The 15,707-nt window shown below is 34.2% G+C and overlaps 1 protein-coding gene across 3 annotated transcripts in view; it reads right to left on the bottom strand.

Annotated features, from left to right (window-relative positions):
• HGF (hepatocyte growth factor) overlaps positions 1-15,707 on the bottom strand; it is a 72,345-nt gene that overhangs the window by 28,275 nt on the left and 28,363 nt on the right. For all 3 annotated transcript variants that reach the window (XM_019660705.1, XM_019660704.1, XM_019660706.1), the window contains 2 exons: positions 3,251-3,425; positions 3-130 (listed from right to left, as the gene is read on the bottom strand). In XM_019660705.1, coding sequence (XP_019516250.1) covers positions 3-130; positions 3,251-3,425 — 303 coding nt within the window. The remainder of the gene's footprint in view (positions 1-2; positions 131-3,250; positions 3,426-15,707) is intronic.

Genomic DNA, 15,707 nt, shown 5'->3' with positions numbered 1-15,707 from the left:
ACCTTGTCCACTTGACACGTCACATTTTGGAATTTGGGAGCAGTAGCCAACTCGGATGTTTGGATCAGTGGTAAAACACCAGGGTGACTCAGCCCCATCTGGATTTCGGCAATAATTTTCTCTTAGGTCCCTATTGAGAAAAAGTTTGTTAATGTAAATTGCACGAGTTCTTACATTGGTGGAGTTAGCATTTCTAAAGACCCAGGATGTATGCACGCTTATAAATAGAATTCTAAGTTTTTGATTTAGGGTAGTTATAATAATTTAGAATTCAATATATACAACTGACACTGCCCCCATTACTGAACTAAATGCTGTCAGATGTCAGTATCCTTTTCTTTCCAATGCCCTGAGTGCCACACAAACACTACTGTTTCATGAAAGAGAAAAATAATACCCCTTCATTCTTCTCATTCTCAAGACTTAGACTCTCAACTGTTACAATTTTTTAAAACTGATCTGTTATTTATTATGTTTTATGGCCCATACATAATACGAAAACAACATGTATCTATCTGTAGAAGAAAGGCTATTAGTAATAGTTATTAATTACTCTCATTTAAAATGAAAGTTCCACCTATTCAAACATTTGCCACAAAAAAGATGATAGCTATTTCTTTCTTGAATATGGTATTTGCTTAATTTATTTAATTTGCTGCATAGATTTAATTATAAAGTAAAAATGTCTTGATTTGTAGAAGTTACCTGAATCTTTATAAATATTTTTGTAAAATGAAGGTCTAATTATAATGTAGAAAACCTAACTATAGAAGTTGTCAATTGTATATCCTTTAGTTTACCAGTGATTTATTAAACATTTAGAGTTCTCAGTAAGGAAAAACATGTATATAAATATTCTCTGTATGTAAAGGGATTTTAATGTGAACCTTAGAAGGTCCACATTAAATGAAATGTTGAATTTATGATTTGCTTTCCTGAAAAACGCTCTCTAATTTTAAGCAAGTATGTGCTTTCTTTTCTTAGGATCCATGGCTAATAACTTAAAAAATTTAATATTTAATGTATTGGAAGCTATATTATTTATATGACTGTGGTCCAATTAGAAGTACTATAATTTTATTAATACCCAAATTGACCATTAGAAACCGAGATGTTTTTAAGGAAGAAGGTTGGGTTTGGTCATAAAATCAATAAATAATAGTTTATCTAGTCAAAATAGGTCCTGACACAAACTGTTATTTAAGGTTATCAAAACAGTGTTTGCCAATAGTTAAGGCCATAGTATAGCAAGTTTTCATAGTTACCACCCATACTCCAGCCATTAAGCCTTCTTATAAAATGATAAAACTATTAACTGGGAAGATAAAGAAAATCTTTTATTTCTTTTAACCAATTTATGTTTATGTTTCAAAATTTATGTCAGTACAAAAGTATGTGCATTTAATTACACACAAAGTTTACATAAATTTGCAATTTTGGTTGAATAATTGCTTAGTTAAATTATTTTGAGTTGTTAATTTAAGGCAAGATAATTAAACAGAAATCTAAGGCTAACAAAAGTCTTAGTTTCGGCCCACTTTAAAAATCTGTATCTAAAAGCACCTCATTAATCTAGATTAAGCAAGAATGAGAGTCAAGGTTTGCCCAGATAATTTTCCTTAGATCTTTCCTCTCACTTGAAGAAATAATTGTTTACAATTACTAAAACAAATTAATGATTAAATGATTCATGTAGATTCATCACCGGCAGTGGAGTTGAGTTATAGTTTTAAAAATTGTCATTTGTAAGGAGTCTTAGTACGAGGCAGTGTTTAATGTAACACAACCAGAGACACCTGACCAGCACACTATTCTCTGCTGGACCACAAATAGTAAATGCATCAATGTTCTGAGCAAAATGTTGAGTCAGATTTTATGTTTCATAACACAGTTCACTTTTTGCTTTTTGATATTTATGCTTGGTTATCTTGACCAAATGACTACATTTAGAAAGGATGGCCTGCATTCTGACAACAAATAACAGCTAATCTTTTGATAATTTTTAACTGGGAAATGTGTGATTTAAATTTCTACAATTACTCTCTTTTTCTTACAATTTGAGCTCATTGGGTATTTGCATATGCATGACTTTTTATGTATTGCCAGTCATTAGAAGTTAAGAAAAAGTGTGAATGGCATTGACACTGTCTCCTTTGTTGCTCTTAAATAATATTTTCTCATTTTCTTTGCTTTCTCTGCTTTGGTATTTATTTCTCATGTGTAAAGCACATGGGTAAAGAAAAGAGACTGAATTTCTATGAAGAGAACGGTGGGAAATAAACCCATAATGACAACTACAAATTTGTTATTACAAAATAATGAAAAAACTGCAACAGATGAATATTTACTAAGTAAATAAATTAAATTAACTAAAGAACAAAACAAAGCATAATATATCTCCTCTCTCCAGTGGATGGGCCAACTAATGCTCATAGTTCTCCATCTTGAAATGTTAAGCTCTCTTATTAAAAGCCAATTACATAAAGCCAATATATGTTATTTATAGGTGCTATTTCAGCAAAGCCACTATGAATGACACGTGTGTTATAAATTTCAAAAGCAATCATTTTATGTTCCCCATAACAAGGTGGACAATTTAAAAACACGTGGCATTGTGGCTGTGTCTGTCCAACCAAAGTCAAGTGGTGAAAAAGCACAGACACAGAGAAGGCACCTACGATTACATTATTGATATTAAAGGGCAGTTTTGGCTTGTTTCATCTGAACAACTGTTTTACTTCTCCATTTTTTTAAAGCAAATCTTAAGCAATAGAAAACTTTCATTTAAATTTGTAAAATAATTTTGTTTTAAGGTTGAAAACTCAGTGTACAATGTTAACTGAAGTCAAGGTATGCCTCAACTTACAGGAGAAAAAAATACGTAATCTCCCCTAAAGTTAATATGAAGATTTAAAAAGGCACTAGTTTGAAATCTGCCTGGTTATTATTACCATTTATTTGGTTATTAAGTAGACCTGCAAGAGCAGAGCTGTGATCTGAAACCTAGGAATGTGTTTCCCAAAGCATGGTACATCAACCATCTGATTCAGAGACACCTAGAATGTTTGCTAAAATGCATATGTGAGGTCCAAATATCAGACCTAACAAATCAAAATCTCTAGATGAATCAATCTGCCTAGGCACAATAAAGTTTGAGGGTCACTATCAGAGACATTACTAAAAAATAACCACCCTGCTTCATTTCCCCCAGGGCATACTGAAATTTGTAATATTTTCCTAGTTTACTCACTTGCACTTGAAATTTTCAGGAGTTATGTCATGCTGGTGAGGATACTGGGAATCCCATCGCTGACATGGAATTCCATTCCAAATGGTACTGATGGTGCCCCGGTAGCCTTCTCCTTGAGCTTTAATGCATTCAGTTGTTTCGAAAGGGACATCTGTGTCATTCATAGTACTGTGAGCTATTGGTAAAAAGAAATACAAACTAAATAAAATATTTCAACCTATCAATTACTTCTGAGAGTTCATTTGCATTTGTATTACCTAGGTTTTCTGTCACCTACTTTTTTATAATAATTGAGTGGGGAAAAATTTAATTTATCATTATTACTATCACACTCTACCTAAAGGAGTGAGTTGACATGGTGGACTCAACTGTGAAATTCCTCTGCTTATAAAACAGAATGGTTTAAGTTGGCTTTATATAGACCCATTTGAAAAAGCATCATCTAATTCTTAATATTAGATGTAAAATCTCTCTATTTATTAATGTTTAAGTACCACCTATATATTTTTTAAAAATCACTTTTCTTACATTGGAAATTGAAAAACATCTATGAGTAATATTGTGACCAAGTAGAGAAATTAAAAAGCACTGTGCTTTAAATTTGGTATTTAAAAAATGTAAGAAAAGGAAAATTAATGTTGGCCTAAAGAGCAGATTTATTTTTAAAAAATCAATTTATCATTATTACTATCTCCATTACAATTTTCCTTTCAAACACTAAATTAGTTTATTAAAAAATTCCTCAGACATTTATTTCCATATGTCTCTGTAACTTATATATGCTGAATAAACAGTATTTCTGAAATAATTATACAATTATACCTAAAATTAGTTTGCTTAAATACATATAAAGTTGATAATGGTATTAACCGTGGTTTTCTCTCAATATATAAGTATATTCTGAGCTGATACATTAAAATTTTCTTTTTTAAATCAACTTGTTGCTATTAAAAAAACAAACAAACCAAAAAAACCCCACAAATCAGGGTCTCCTAAGCAGATTTATTTCTTGCTTTTTTCTTAGTCCAGCTGCAATGCTTACCACACTTTATGAAGATCATAAAAATCTCAGTAGCCAAGTGAAAAAAAGTACAAATTAAATTTTTACCACAACTTGGACTCTTTCTTTTTGTGTATAATGTTTAATCACTTAAGAAAAATATAACTCAAAACATTCTGGACAAACTAAAATTCATATACATTCTCAAAGCAGACATGAAAATGTTTATGGTTCGACAATGTAGAGTCAGTGTAAACTCCCCAGTTACCTTTGCAATCAGTATGGTCATTAAAGATTCCCTGGATAAAAAACTGAAATTGACATCCTCTAGGACAGTTTAAGGTTTGAATAAATGTCTTTGATTTATCCATTCTGGAATTAGATGTGTCATTTTTCCAAAGGAGAGGTCAAAATTAGACATGACTTCAGATGTTAGGGATGTCTATAAAGTGTTCCATATTTAATAGTGTAAATTATTTTAAAATCGCTCTTCAATTTTATTTAATTTATATCTTTCTTACAAATAATTAATACCTATGTGGCCGAATGCTTTATTTCATTAAATTCCATGCAAACTATGTAGAGCCTAAGTTTGGAATTATACTATGAAGCTTTGTGAAAAAAGGAGTATTAATTAATGACCACCCCAACCACCGAATATGTTGTGTATGCAGATTTCCATAAATTGCCCTTATAATAACTTTTCTTCGGCTTATTTTACAATGTGCTTTTTCTTATTTACCTACTTTAAAGAAAAAAAAATGTGGCTCAGAATTATCCTAAATTAAAGAGAAATTCAAATAGAGTTAAGACAGTGTCCAAAGATTGGCCCATAAAGTGGTCATTGAGAGTAGATAGCTTAGAGAATTTATATAACACAATTACACATTGGTTCAGAAAGAACAAAAAGTATTGGACTGGGAGAAATTACTTGTATAGAAAAAGTTGTTGCTGGTTAACAGAGTCCTTTATGATTTTAATTTTACCTAAAGCTCTTTGTGTGTGTGTTGGGGAGGGGGCCAGTTGGGGGGCGGGGGGAGCAATTCCAAACCTAAAGCTCTTTGATGAAATAGGATATAAGATGGATTTCATAGGTCCTGAGGAACTCTATTTCATCAAAACAAATGCCACTAAGCTACTGTTTCTGATGATTTGAGTTTACTGTTAAATAATTTGAGAAGGCTGTGATGTGGAAGGTCTTTAAAGAGTGATAATGTTAAAACAGGTAAAAGGTCAAGCTTGTATTGACATATTTCATATCTAGTTATAAAACTATAATGCGAAAGAAGACAAAAACAAATGTCCCTAGGAATCTATCGATTCATTAGCTTAACATTTTAAGAAGATAAGTTTTGATTACCCCACCTCTTGGGCACAAGCCCCTGGGCAAAAAACTCGTGACCCTGGTCAGGACTCAGAATCCTGACAATAAACAAAGGTCAGAGTTAGGGCATCCAAAGCAAAAATACTTCCATTAATTTTCTCACCAACCTCATTGCCTGTCTTGGGTACTTCTGCTCTTTTAGTTTCCTACTTATTTGTGTGTATTTTGTTTTATTTGTTTATCACTGACTCATATTTTTTCAAGGTTGAACTATAGCTCATTATTTTCCTATGGACAGTTCAAAGAAAATCATCAGTAGCTTTCATTTAATGTAAAAGAAGGAGAAGGAGAAGAAAAAAAAAAACCCATACAAACAAAAAATAAAAAATCTTGGGCTTAAAGGACACCCATCTGTTGCTAAGAGCCTGGTTGAAGCATTTGTATATTTAGAAGGGAAATATAGTGCAGAATTCTTTAGAGAGCAGTTTTAAAAGAAACTTGGGGAGCACAAAGTTTTTAATCTAGTTTGGGGGCTTATTTCCCAGGCTCAAGTATGACTTCGGCACTGTGAACATATAACCAAAAAACCCTGTCTTGACAAGTCCTGATGTCAATCAGGACCACCTTTGGCAGATATGGACCTAACACATCTCACTAAGAATCTATTGTAGTTCAAAGTTGAGCCCATCAGAGATTAACAGGCCCTTCTCCTTGGACAATAGTGTGATTTGCCAACCTAAACAATGAAAAAAAGGAATATGATAATCAGAGATGATTAGGGATTTGGCTCTGATTTGTTGGAATTTCTAAATGTGCAAGCAGGTTGAGAGGACTGTGTCCTCTATTAGGTAAATGTAGCTTCTCATTGTAAAGCCATGCCTGTGTTGGGGTGAGAGAGCAAAACGTTATGCCTATAGTGTCAATGTGAGATTAAACATCAGGTGTTATGTCTAGAGTGTGTTATTAGACAAGCATAATTGCATTTTTAAAATAATTTTTTTCATAAATATCTTTTTTAAAGTGACACTCTTGTAGAAATGACCCATAACAGTTAAAATGTGAAAGATACATAGAACTTTAACCTCAAAAATAATTTTAAATACACTGCTATTTATAAAAGGGAGGATAACTAAAGTAAACAAATATTATCATAGTTCATTAGGAAATCAATACAGAGAAAATTCAATGAATAAGCAACCACATGATCATCAGAAAATATTAAGAGGAATGCTAAAATATAAAAGCTAGTTGAAAATAAATATTTCCTGATTTGAGGGCAAAATTTTCCAATTTTGGAGTCTCTATGAAAATAAATACCTATATTACAAAATCTTAAGTCAAAGAGAAGGCCACTTATATAAGAGTATTGAGGAAAATATTTCACTCCTGATTGAACTACTAAAATTTCATTGTTAAGTTCAGAGGACTTTATTGTTGGTTCTAACTTTGCACCTTGACTGCAAATGTTCCCAGCAAGATTTAATTAAACAATCTTTCACTTTTAAAGGTAGGAATCATAGAATCACCATTTGAACAATTATGTTAATCAGTTTTTTCTAAACTTTCATTAGTATATTTTAAAACCTTTGATAAAATCTTATCTTAAGAAGTCACTGAATATTCACTAACAGACAACGCAAGTTAAAGTGGTTAAATAAAAATTAAAATTTTCGATTTGGATTAAATATTATAACTTGGATCATTAAACAGATTCTAATTTGGAGGTAGAAACTAAAACCTTTTAAAAATATGAAAATTACAGAATATGAAGAATTACTGCACATTAATAAAAATTAATATGGTACAGAATAAATAAGACTTTTTACTAGGCCTTGTTATAGATTAACTGTTTCCCAAAAATTTATACATTAAAATTCTAATTCCTAATGTGATGGAATTAGGAGGTGGGGCCTTTGATAAGTGATTAGGTAATAAGGGCAAGAATCTCATGAGTGGGATTAGTACCCCTATAAAAGAGACATCACAGAGATGCCCGCCACGTGAGGTTACAGTCATCTGTGAACCAGGAATCAGGCCCTCACCAATTAGGAATCTGCCGGCACCTTGATCTTGGACTTCCCAGACTCCAGAACTGTGAGAAATAAATGTCTTGTTTATAAGCCCCACAGCTTATGGCATTCAGTTATAGCAGTCTGAACTATGACAGCCTCAACAAGCAAGACATTCAGAATGTAAATAATAATATTTTTTGTCTTTTATAAATATCCATAACTTTCAAATACATAACTTCAAACAACTTGATGGTTTTACTTATTTTTGTGTTATAATTCAGTGGAAATATTACTTATGGTTTTAGCTATAAACTAGCAGTATTCAGTGTTTTTTAACTATATATTTATTATATTTATTTATATTTATTTTTTATTTATATTGTATTTATCATATTTTTTTAACTACATTTTTTAACTAGTATTTTTCTCTAACTATAAAGTGAAAGTTAGTGCATCTGAAGTTAGTATCTCTATATTTATCCCATTTGACTTTCAGCTGCCAAAAGTAACTCCATAAACAAAACCACATAATTCTTGGGGCAATGTATAAGAATAAATAATATAAGCAAAATGATATATTTGTACCAGGTGCCAAATAGTTTTCATTAATAAATAAGAGTTATTATAAGACTCACACAGCTGCTTAATAAATATTATACGTTGAGGACCATGATGAATAAATTTGCCCATAGACCATTTAACTGCAATATCAATAAATGTTTGATCTTTGCAGCCCATGTACATACTTACTATTCAAACAAAATGAATTATTCCAGAACTGCAATAAAATAGACTTCTTCAGCTGTCCTACTGTATAAATGTCAAAACTTGGTGCAAAAACAAAACAAGTGTTTTATGCCAATTAATTTGGAAAGGGCTATTAAATGTTGGGAAAGTTATTCCTTTGGATTTAATACTTCAACATGGAACCTGAATTAAGGAAAGGATTTGAAGTCTCTGGTGGCCAAGAGAAGTGTTAAATAAGCACAGAAACATCCCCAAATACCAGATGAAGCTAATCAAGTCTAGCCAAAGCAACAGGTTTTTGAAATACTGCATCCCTACATACACAAATATTTTTGCAAATTATGTCCACCAAGCTTATACTGAAAATACCAGGAAAGCTTTTGAGAGTTTCTCACAAATAAAGCATTTGCCAGAGGTGTCAGTAGTGGTCACCCTTTGGGGCACATGTGAGGAAGATATTTATATGATCCTCAGTGGCCTATGAGTGGAGGAATGTTTTTCTTTGTTGATTGACACAAAGTTTTCTGTTTGAAAATGTTTTATTATATTTTTTCTTCTTTCTTTTTTTTTTATTGGGGAATTGGGGGAGAGGAACAGTGTTGGGGAATTGGGGAAAAGGAACAGCCAAGTTGTTGTCCCTCAATCTTAGTTGTGGAAGGCACAGCAAGCTCAGCTCCAAGTCTAGCTGTGCCACTCAGCTCAAGGTGCTGTGTTCCATTAGTTGCGGGGGGTGTAGCCACCATCCCATGCGGGTGTCGAACCAGCAGCCTCGTTGTTAAGAGCGCACTCTCTATCCACTGAGCTATCTGGATGGCAGCTCAGCTCAAGGTGCCGAGTTCAGTCTTCAGTTGTGGGTGGGTATAGCCTACCATCTCGAACAGGCAACCTTGTTGTTAGGAGCACGTGCTCTCACTAGCTGAGCCATCCTGCCACCTGTTGGCAGCTCACTGGCCCATGTGGGAATTGAACTGGTGACACTGTTGCTCAGAGCGTGCACTCTTGAGCAAGCTCTTAACCAAATGAGCCACTTGGCCAGCCCTTGAAAATGTTTTAAGGAAAATAATATTTGCTATTGAAATTTTTTTACTCTCCTGTTAGAACACAATCAAGTACAATGGATGCCTCTTGGAACATTAATTTCACTTTGCTGGTGTGGATGTGCTATGATCTGGTTGCTAATAGGGAACTTTAAGGTTTGAGTAGATTTTTTGAGAGAATGAACATTAACTGTGATGCAATTCTTGAAACAAACATCTGGCCCCTCAAAAAAGAGACCAGTATGTAGAGGCCTGACCACTGCACTGTATATCTGAAAGTGCCGTTGAATAATGTTATATGTCAACTATAATTTAATACATATAAAGTCATAGGATGTGGAGTATAGTGTGGGAATGGAGTCAATGGAATTGTAATAGATATATATGATATCGGGGGTGGGGGGGCCATGGATGGGGGAAGCGGGGTTGTCATTTTGTGAGGGGTGAAAAGGATAACTATTGCATTGTTTTGTACACCTGAAACTAATAATAATATAATAAATAAATTAATTAAAAAAAAAAGAAAAGAGACCAGTAGAACAATGTGACTACTAGTAAACCTGATCCATTATCTCTGTGAAAAACTAGCTAAATTCCTGTAGAGACCACACAGCCCTGATGGAATTCCACAAATGGCAACTGGAGAATGCAAACACGTTACAGAAAGCCAAACCCAGAGTTCTGTAAGCTTAACATGGAGGAAAGGTACATCCTTTCATTGACATTTGCCTCGCCCCACAAAAAAAAAATCTAGATTTCTCAGTGGTGATACAGCTATTGCTGTTCTTTTGCCTATAGATAAAAACAAGTTGCTTTGTAGGCTGTTAGACAAATACGTAGGCTGTTAGACAAATACATGCTTATTCTTTGGAATAGTTCAACCCAACCCACTTCTTACTCCCAGCTATTAAAGAGCAACTGAAATGTAGGATTTACTTTCTGATGGTCCTTGGAGATTGAGAGCAGTGTGTAAAGCTACTCTCCTGTCAACAGACTTGTGTTCTTTGGGGCCACGCAGGACAGGATCAGGCTCAATGTAAATTTAAAGAGCTTCTTGTCTTAAAATTGATGTGGGAAAGTAGTATAAAGGCCTCCAAAGTGCAAACCTCAAATTGCTTGAACGTTTGCTTTCCATGTGAACCTACCATTCCTATCTGAAACTTTCCCCTGGATTTCACCCAAGCCTTTTCTGGTACAAAATGCTCCGGAGACAAGACTTTCATGAAAGGTCTTCAATTCTATACTCTTATTCCTTAGTAAATGACTTGGAAAAGACCTCCAAGTACAAGATCATTCCCTTAAGGAAGGGTATTGATAACATCATTTTTTCCTGACTCAGAATACAATAAGATTTTATTTCTACAAATCTCTGTTCTGGCATAGATGAATTAATAAAATTCACAAAAATAATCAGCTTTAAGAAAGAAAATAATTTCACACAATTATTTTCCCAACATACAAATACACTGAATTTAAAAAGGTTAGATATTCTCTTGAAATGACACCAGTGTACATTGGTTATGAAAAGGAAGGATTCTTTTATTTATTACCAGTGGCAACATACCTGTATGAGTCTGCTCAGGCTACCATAACAAAATGCCACCGACTGGGTGGCTTAAACAACAAATGTCCATTTTCTCAAAATTTTGGAAGCTAGGAAGTCCAAGATCAAGGTGCCAGCCAACTTGCTTCCTGGTTTGCACATGGCCACCTTCTGGCTGTTTCCTCATATTGTAGAGAAAGAGAGATCTCTCTTTCTCTATTTACAAGGCAACTAATCCTATCAGATTAGGGTCTCACCCTTATGACCTCATTTAACCTTAATTACCTCCTAAAAGCCCTATCTCAAAATGCAGACACAATAGAGGTTAAGACTTTAAAGTATGAAATGGATCTGGACACTTACATACCTAGAAGTTTAAAAAATAATAAGAAAAAGAGCTAGGAGGAGAAAAATAAGGTAAAATATAAAAAGCCTTGTCTATTTTGTTGGTAAAGGAAAAGTCATCAAGTAAATGAGCAACAAAGGAACAAAAATTAGTTCAGGGAAGCATGAAACCTGAGGATGAGTTGAAGTGATGGGAAGAAGGTATGAAGCAAATCTTCCTGGTAGACAATGTCTTGATAAAAAGCCAAGTTTTCATATGAAAACCAAGAAGCATAGAAGAAATTGCAGGAGACACAAAAAGAAAATGAAAACTACCACTGTGTAGGAAGGGAACATTCATTCATTCAACAAATACTTGTGGACCTTCTATCATGTGCAAGACTGTGTGCTAAGCATTATGGGATACAAGAGACATGGTTCTAGATCTGTTGGAGCTTACAAATTTTGATGGAGCCATTACCCAAATAATTTCAAAACTAAATGTAAAAACTGAACTCTAAGAAGTAAATGGAAGGAGAGGCTTATGGTGCTATAAATATTATAAGGAATTTGACCAAGTTAGGGAAGTTGAATGAAGAAATGATAACTGAGGGAATGATAACTGAGTTGAAATGTGAACAATGAGTAACTGTCAACTAGGTGAGAAAGGAAGAGGACAATTTTCAAGGCAGAGGAGATGGCAGGGCTAAAGGAACTATAATGAGAATATGGAAAATGATGAGGTATAAGAAGAAAACTATTAGGGCCGGCCGAATGGCTCAGTTGGTTAAGAGCTCGCTCAAGAGTTTGAGCTCTGAGCACCAGCGGTTCCAGGCCAGCCCGAGCTGAGCAGCCGCTAAGCTGCCAATAGGTAGCAGGATGGCTCAGCTAAAAAAAAAAAAAAAAAAAAAAAAGAAGAAGAAAACTATTCTGGATGGGACGGGGAGCACGGAGAGAAATGCGGTTTTATATGAGGTTAGGGATATGGGCGTGGAAGTAAAAGATGGCTTTGTTTCGTCCTTGTCCTAAGATTGAAGGAAATCATTGAGGGGTTTTTAACTAGTGTGTGTGATGTGTGAGCATGTGTGAGTGTGTGTGTGGTGTATGCTAGGAATGGGGAATGATATACTCAGAGTTTTAAAAATATTATTTTTGCAGTGTTGAGAAGGGATTGGAGGGGAAAACTAGTGAATATGGATACAACTCCACTCAGAAGGTCATTCAAGATGAAAAATAACACTCGCTTGGAAAAAGAGGACACTGATGGAGTGTAATGGCCACATTTAAGAGGTACGTATAAGATAAAATTGGCAGATCTTGATGAATCAAATGTGAGGAATGAAGGAAAGGCATGTCTAGGATGATTTTAGGATTTTGGAATTTAAACTACGTAAATGGTGGTAACAATCATGCAAAACAGAGCGTCAAAAGCAGATTAGATCATCCTACACCATAAATGAAGAAAATCAGAGAGAAAGATAATAAATGATAGAAGAAATCTCCAACCAGGTGAATTGTTGATGATGGGTGGGGAACAAGTGGAGCAGCGAACAGGTATACCATGGTCTGACATGTAGCAAAACTGTTGTTCTCAGAGGGACACTTTGGGTTCTGGAGGTCCTTTCAGGGATCTAGAAGATGAAAACTATTCTTATAACAATGTTAAGACATTGTTTGTTCTTTATATAGTGTCACTTTCCGATGCACTTGATGTATGATATCCCAAAAGACTGACTACAGAAGCAAATGAGACATTCAGTTATCTTCTAATTAAGGTGATATTCAAGAAATTTGCAAAAATCTAAATTTCCAAAAAAATCTAAAACTGTCATTGTTTCTCTGATTTTCTGAAAAAAATATACTTTTCATTTAAAATGTTATGTTTATTAACATCTGAGAAGCTTATTTTTAGTGAATTAATATTTTTTTAATTTGTCTTAGTTTCCAATACAGTAAATATTGATTCATCTAACCCACCCTGGCAATTTGGGGCTCTCAATAATGTTAAAGATTGTAAAGATATCTTCTGCCCAAGAAGTTTGTGAACAACTGATTTAAATACCGTATTTCCCCATGTATAAGACATACCTTTTTTCAAAAAATTTGTGGTCTAAAAACTGGGTGTGCCTTATACAGTGGTTGTAGATTTCAAATGACATAGATGGAACTGAGGACGAGGCAATATATGAAGACAGTGATTCATCATCAGACACAGATGAGGACAAGCTAATGGTTGGGAGTTTTGACAGTGATAAGGAGTTGTATGAATTTTATGATGAAGAAAACTTGAGTTCAATAACTTTATGTAATACTTTTTTTTTTCAAATTTTGGGCCCCAAAATTAAAGTGCATCTTATACACGGGAGCGTCTTATACATGGGGAAATATGGTAATCGAGATGTCTTAAGGGACATCAACCACAATAGTTTTTAAAGTGCCAGAGAGCTATTAAAGTTCACTTCAGAAAAATACAATTAACCCCAACAAATATTATTTCTTCCTGAAAAGCTGTGAATTAATCCATAGAACAAACTTTTTCAGAATATGAAGTCTTTACAGGGAAAAACCATAAGAAAGTCAATACTTCATTTAGGCACTATTCAATCTTGTTATGTGTTTGCAATGTCTTAAAATTCCATATACCTGGAAGCCTGCGAAAAATTATATAGCCAGAATATATGTGGGCTACTGCCGTCTGGGTAGGCAACACCTCCTGAGGAATGTGGTATGAAAAAAGACTGAGAGGGCCGGCCGAGTGGCTCAGTTGGTTAAGAGCTCACTCAAGAGTTTGAGCTCTGAGCAACAGCGGTTCGATGCCCGGCCCGAGCTGAGCTGCCGCTTAGCTGCCAACAGGTGGCAGGATGGCTCAGCTAAAAAAAAAAGACTGAGAAGGCCTATCCCGAAACACTCTGGCACACAATCGTCAGATGATAAGCAACATTCATCCTCCATTTTCCGTGATACACTAATTGTAATATTAAAAGGGTGGACCCAAACTGACAAGAACAAATGTGTTGTTCATTCTGCTTTTTAACAAATAAAAGCAACCGAGAAAAACATTCAAAACTTTTGTTCAGAAAGGTGTGAATATCCTAATGTCAAGGCAATGTCAGCTTTCACTTGACTAGTTCATGCTGAAGCTCTGAAATTCCAATTGTATTACACTTGTCCTGTTTTGTTTGCTTCTGTATTCCCAGCATTGAGAAAAGCATTTGATATGAGAGCTACTCAGAACGTATTTATTGAATAAATCCTATAGAAAAGGGGCAAACAATGCTCTTTGTGTTCTCTTGTGCTCTCTGGGAAAGCCCAAGGCTTTCACTATCACTAGTATTTACTTATGACTTTGCATAACCTTCAGAGAAGACTGAACTTAGATGTGTTATGAGCACACACATTAATATAAGCAGACCTAAACTTATTATCACTCTCCTCAAATTTATAACTCTCTAAAATATGCATCATCTACCCAATAATGTAGGAAATATTTTAGACTTTTCTCTTTTCCTATCTCACTTCCCATTACATCCAATTTGTCATTATATCCTGGATATTCTACATCTTTAATATAGTTCACATCCTTCCTCACCCTGCTATTCGCACAACTTACTGCCTTTGTTCACATTCTCTGTATTTCTTACTGGTCTGTTAAAATCAGATCTTATCAGACCCACCTGTGTCTGTCCTTAGCTCTCGCCATGCTAATTACTGAGTGTATAAAAATTTTTCTAGACAGTGGTCTTCAAATGTTGTTGGCTTTTTGTTTTTGTTTTTGTTTTCTTCTGTCACTGAAAGAATGTTATGCTAATGTATTTTATTTTATGTTGGAGAGTCTTTTATTCTTTGCCTCATCACACTTTTCTGAAAGATTTTTGTATATTGAAATTAATTTTTAAAAATTTCTTGGATTACAAAATACTAAGAGATAAATACACACATGCACTAAACATATGCACACATAAACACAAACAGAAATGTGTATATGTATGTGTGTATATACATATGTATATATGTGTATATATACATATATACATATTTATATATTCTGGATAGTTATATAATTAATTGTTGGTAGTACATAAATGATAAACAACATGTACAGAATTTTCAAAGATTGTTTTGTTTAGTGCCCCCAAGGTTTTTACACCCCAGGACAATGCACCACATTAAAATTCAGGAAGGATTGCAGTCTGCCTTTGTTCAGTAAAGAAGGAAATAGTGGTTGTGAATGGGAAGGTATGATGTTGACCTTGACTGATGCCTTAGGAAAACATGCATCTTAAGCAGAAGACTTTAGGAAAGAATTCATATTGAAGTAGAGGAGGCAGAATTTAAGTCCTTTAGCCCACAGACCTTTAGGGGAGTCATTGTGTTCCCCGGGTTTCATGGACACCAATGTGGAGACTACTATTGTAGATCACAAATCATGTAAGACCACTCACTCTGCTTAATTTTTCAGTGTTTCTCATG

This window comes from Hipposideros armiger, unplaced genomic scaffold (assembly GCF_001890085.2).
Source record: "Hipposideros armiger isolate ML-2016 unplaced genomic scaffold, ASM189008v1 scaffold_326, whole genome shotgun sequence".
NCBI classification, from domain to species: domain Eukaryota; kingdom Metazoa; phylum Chordata; class Mammalia; order Chiroptera; family Hipposideridae; genus Hipposideros; species Hipposideros armiger.
Note: the sequence above shows the minus strand (reverse complement) of the source record. Positions and strands in the feature narration are given on the sequence as shown.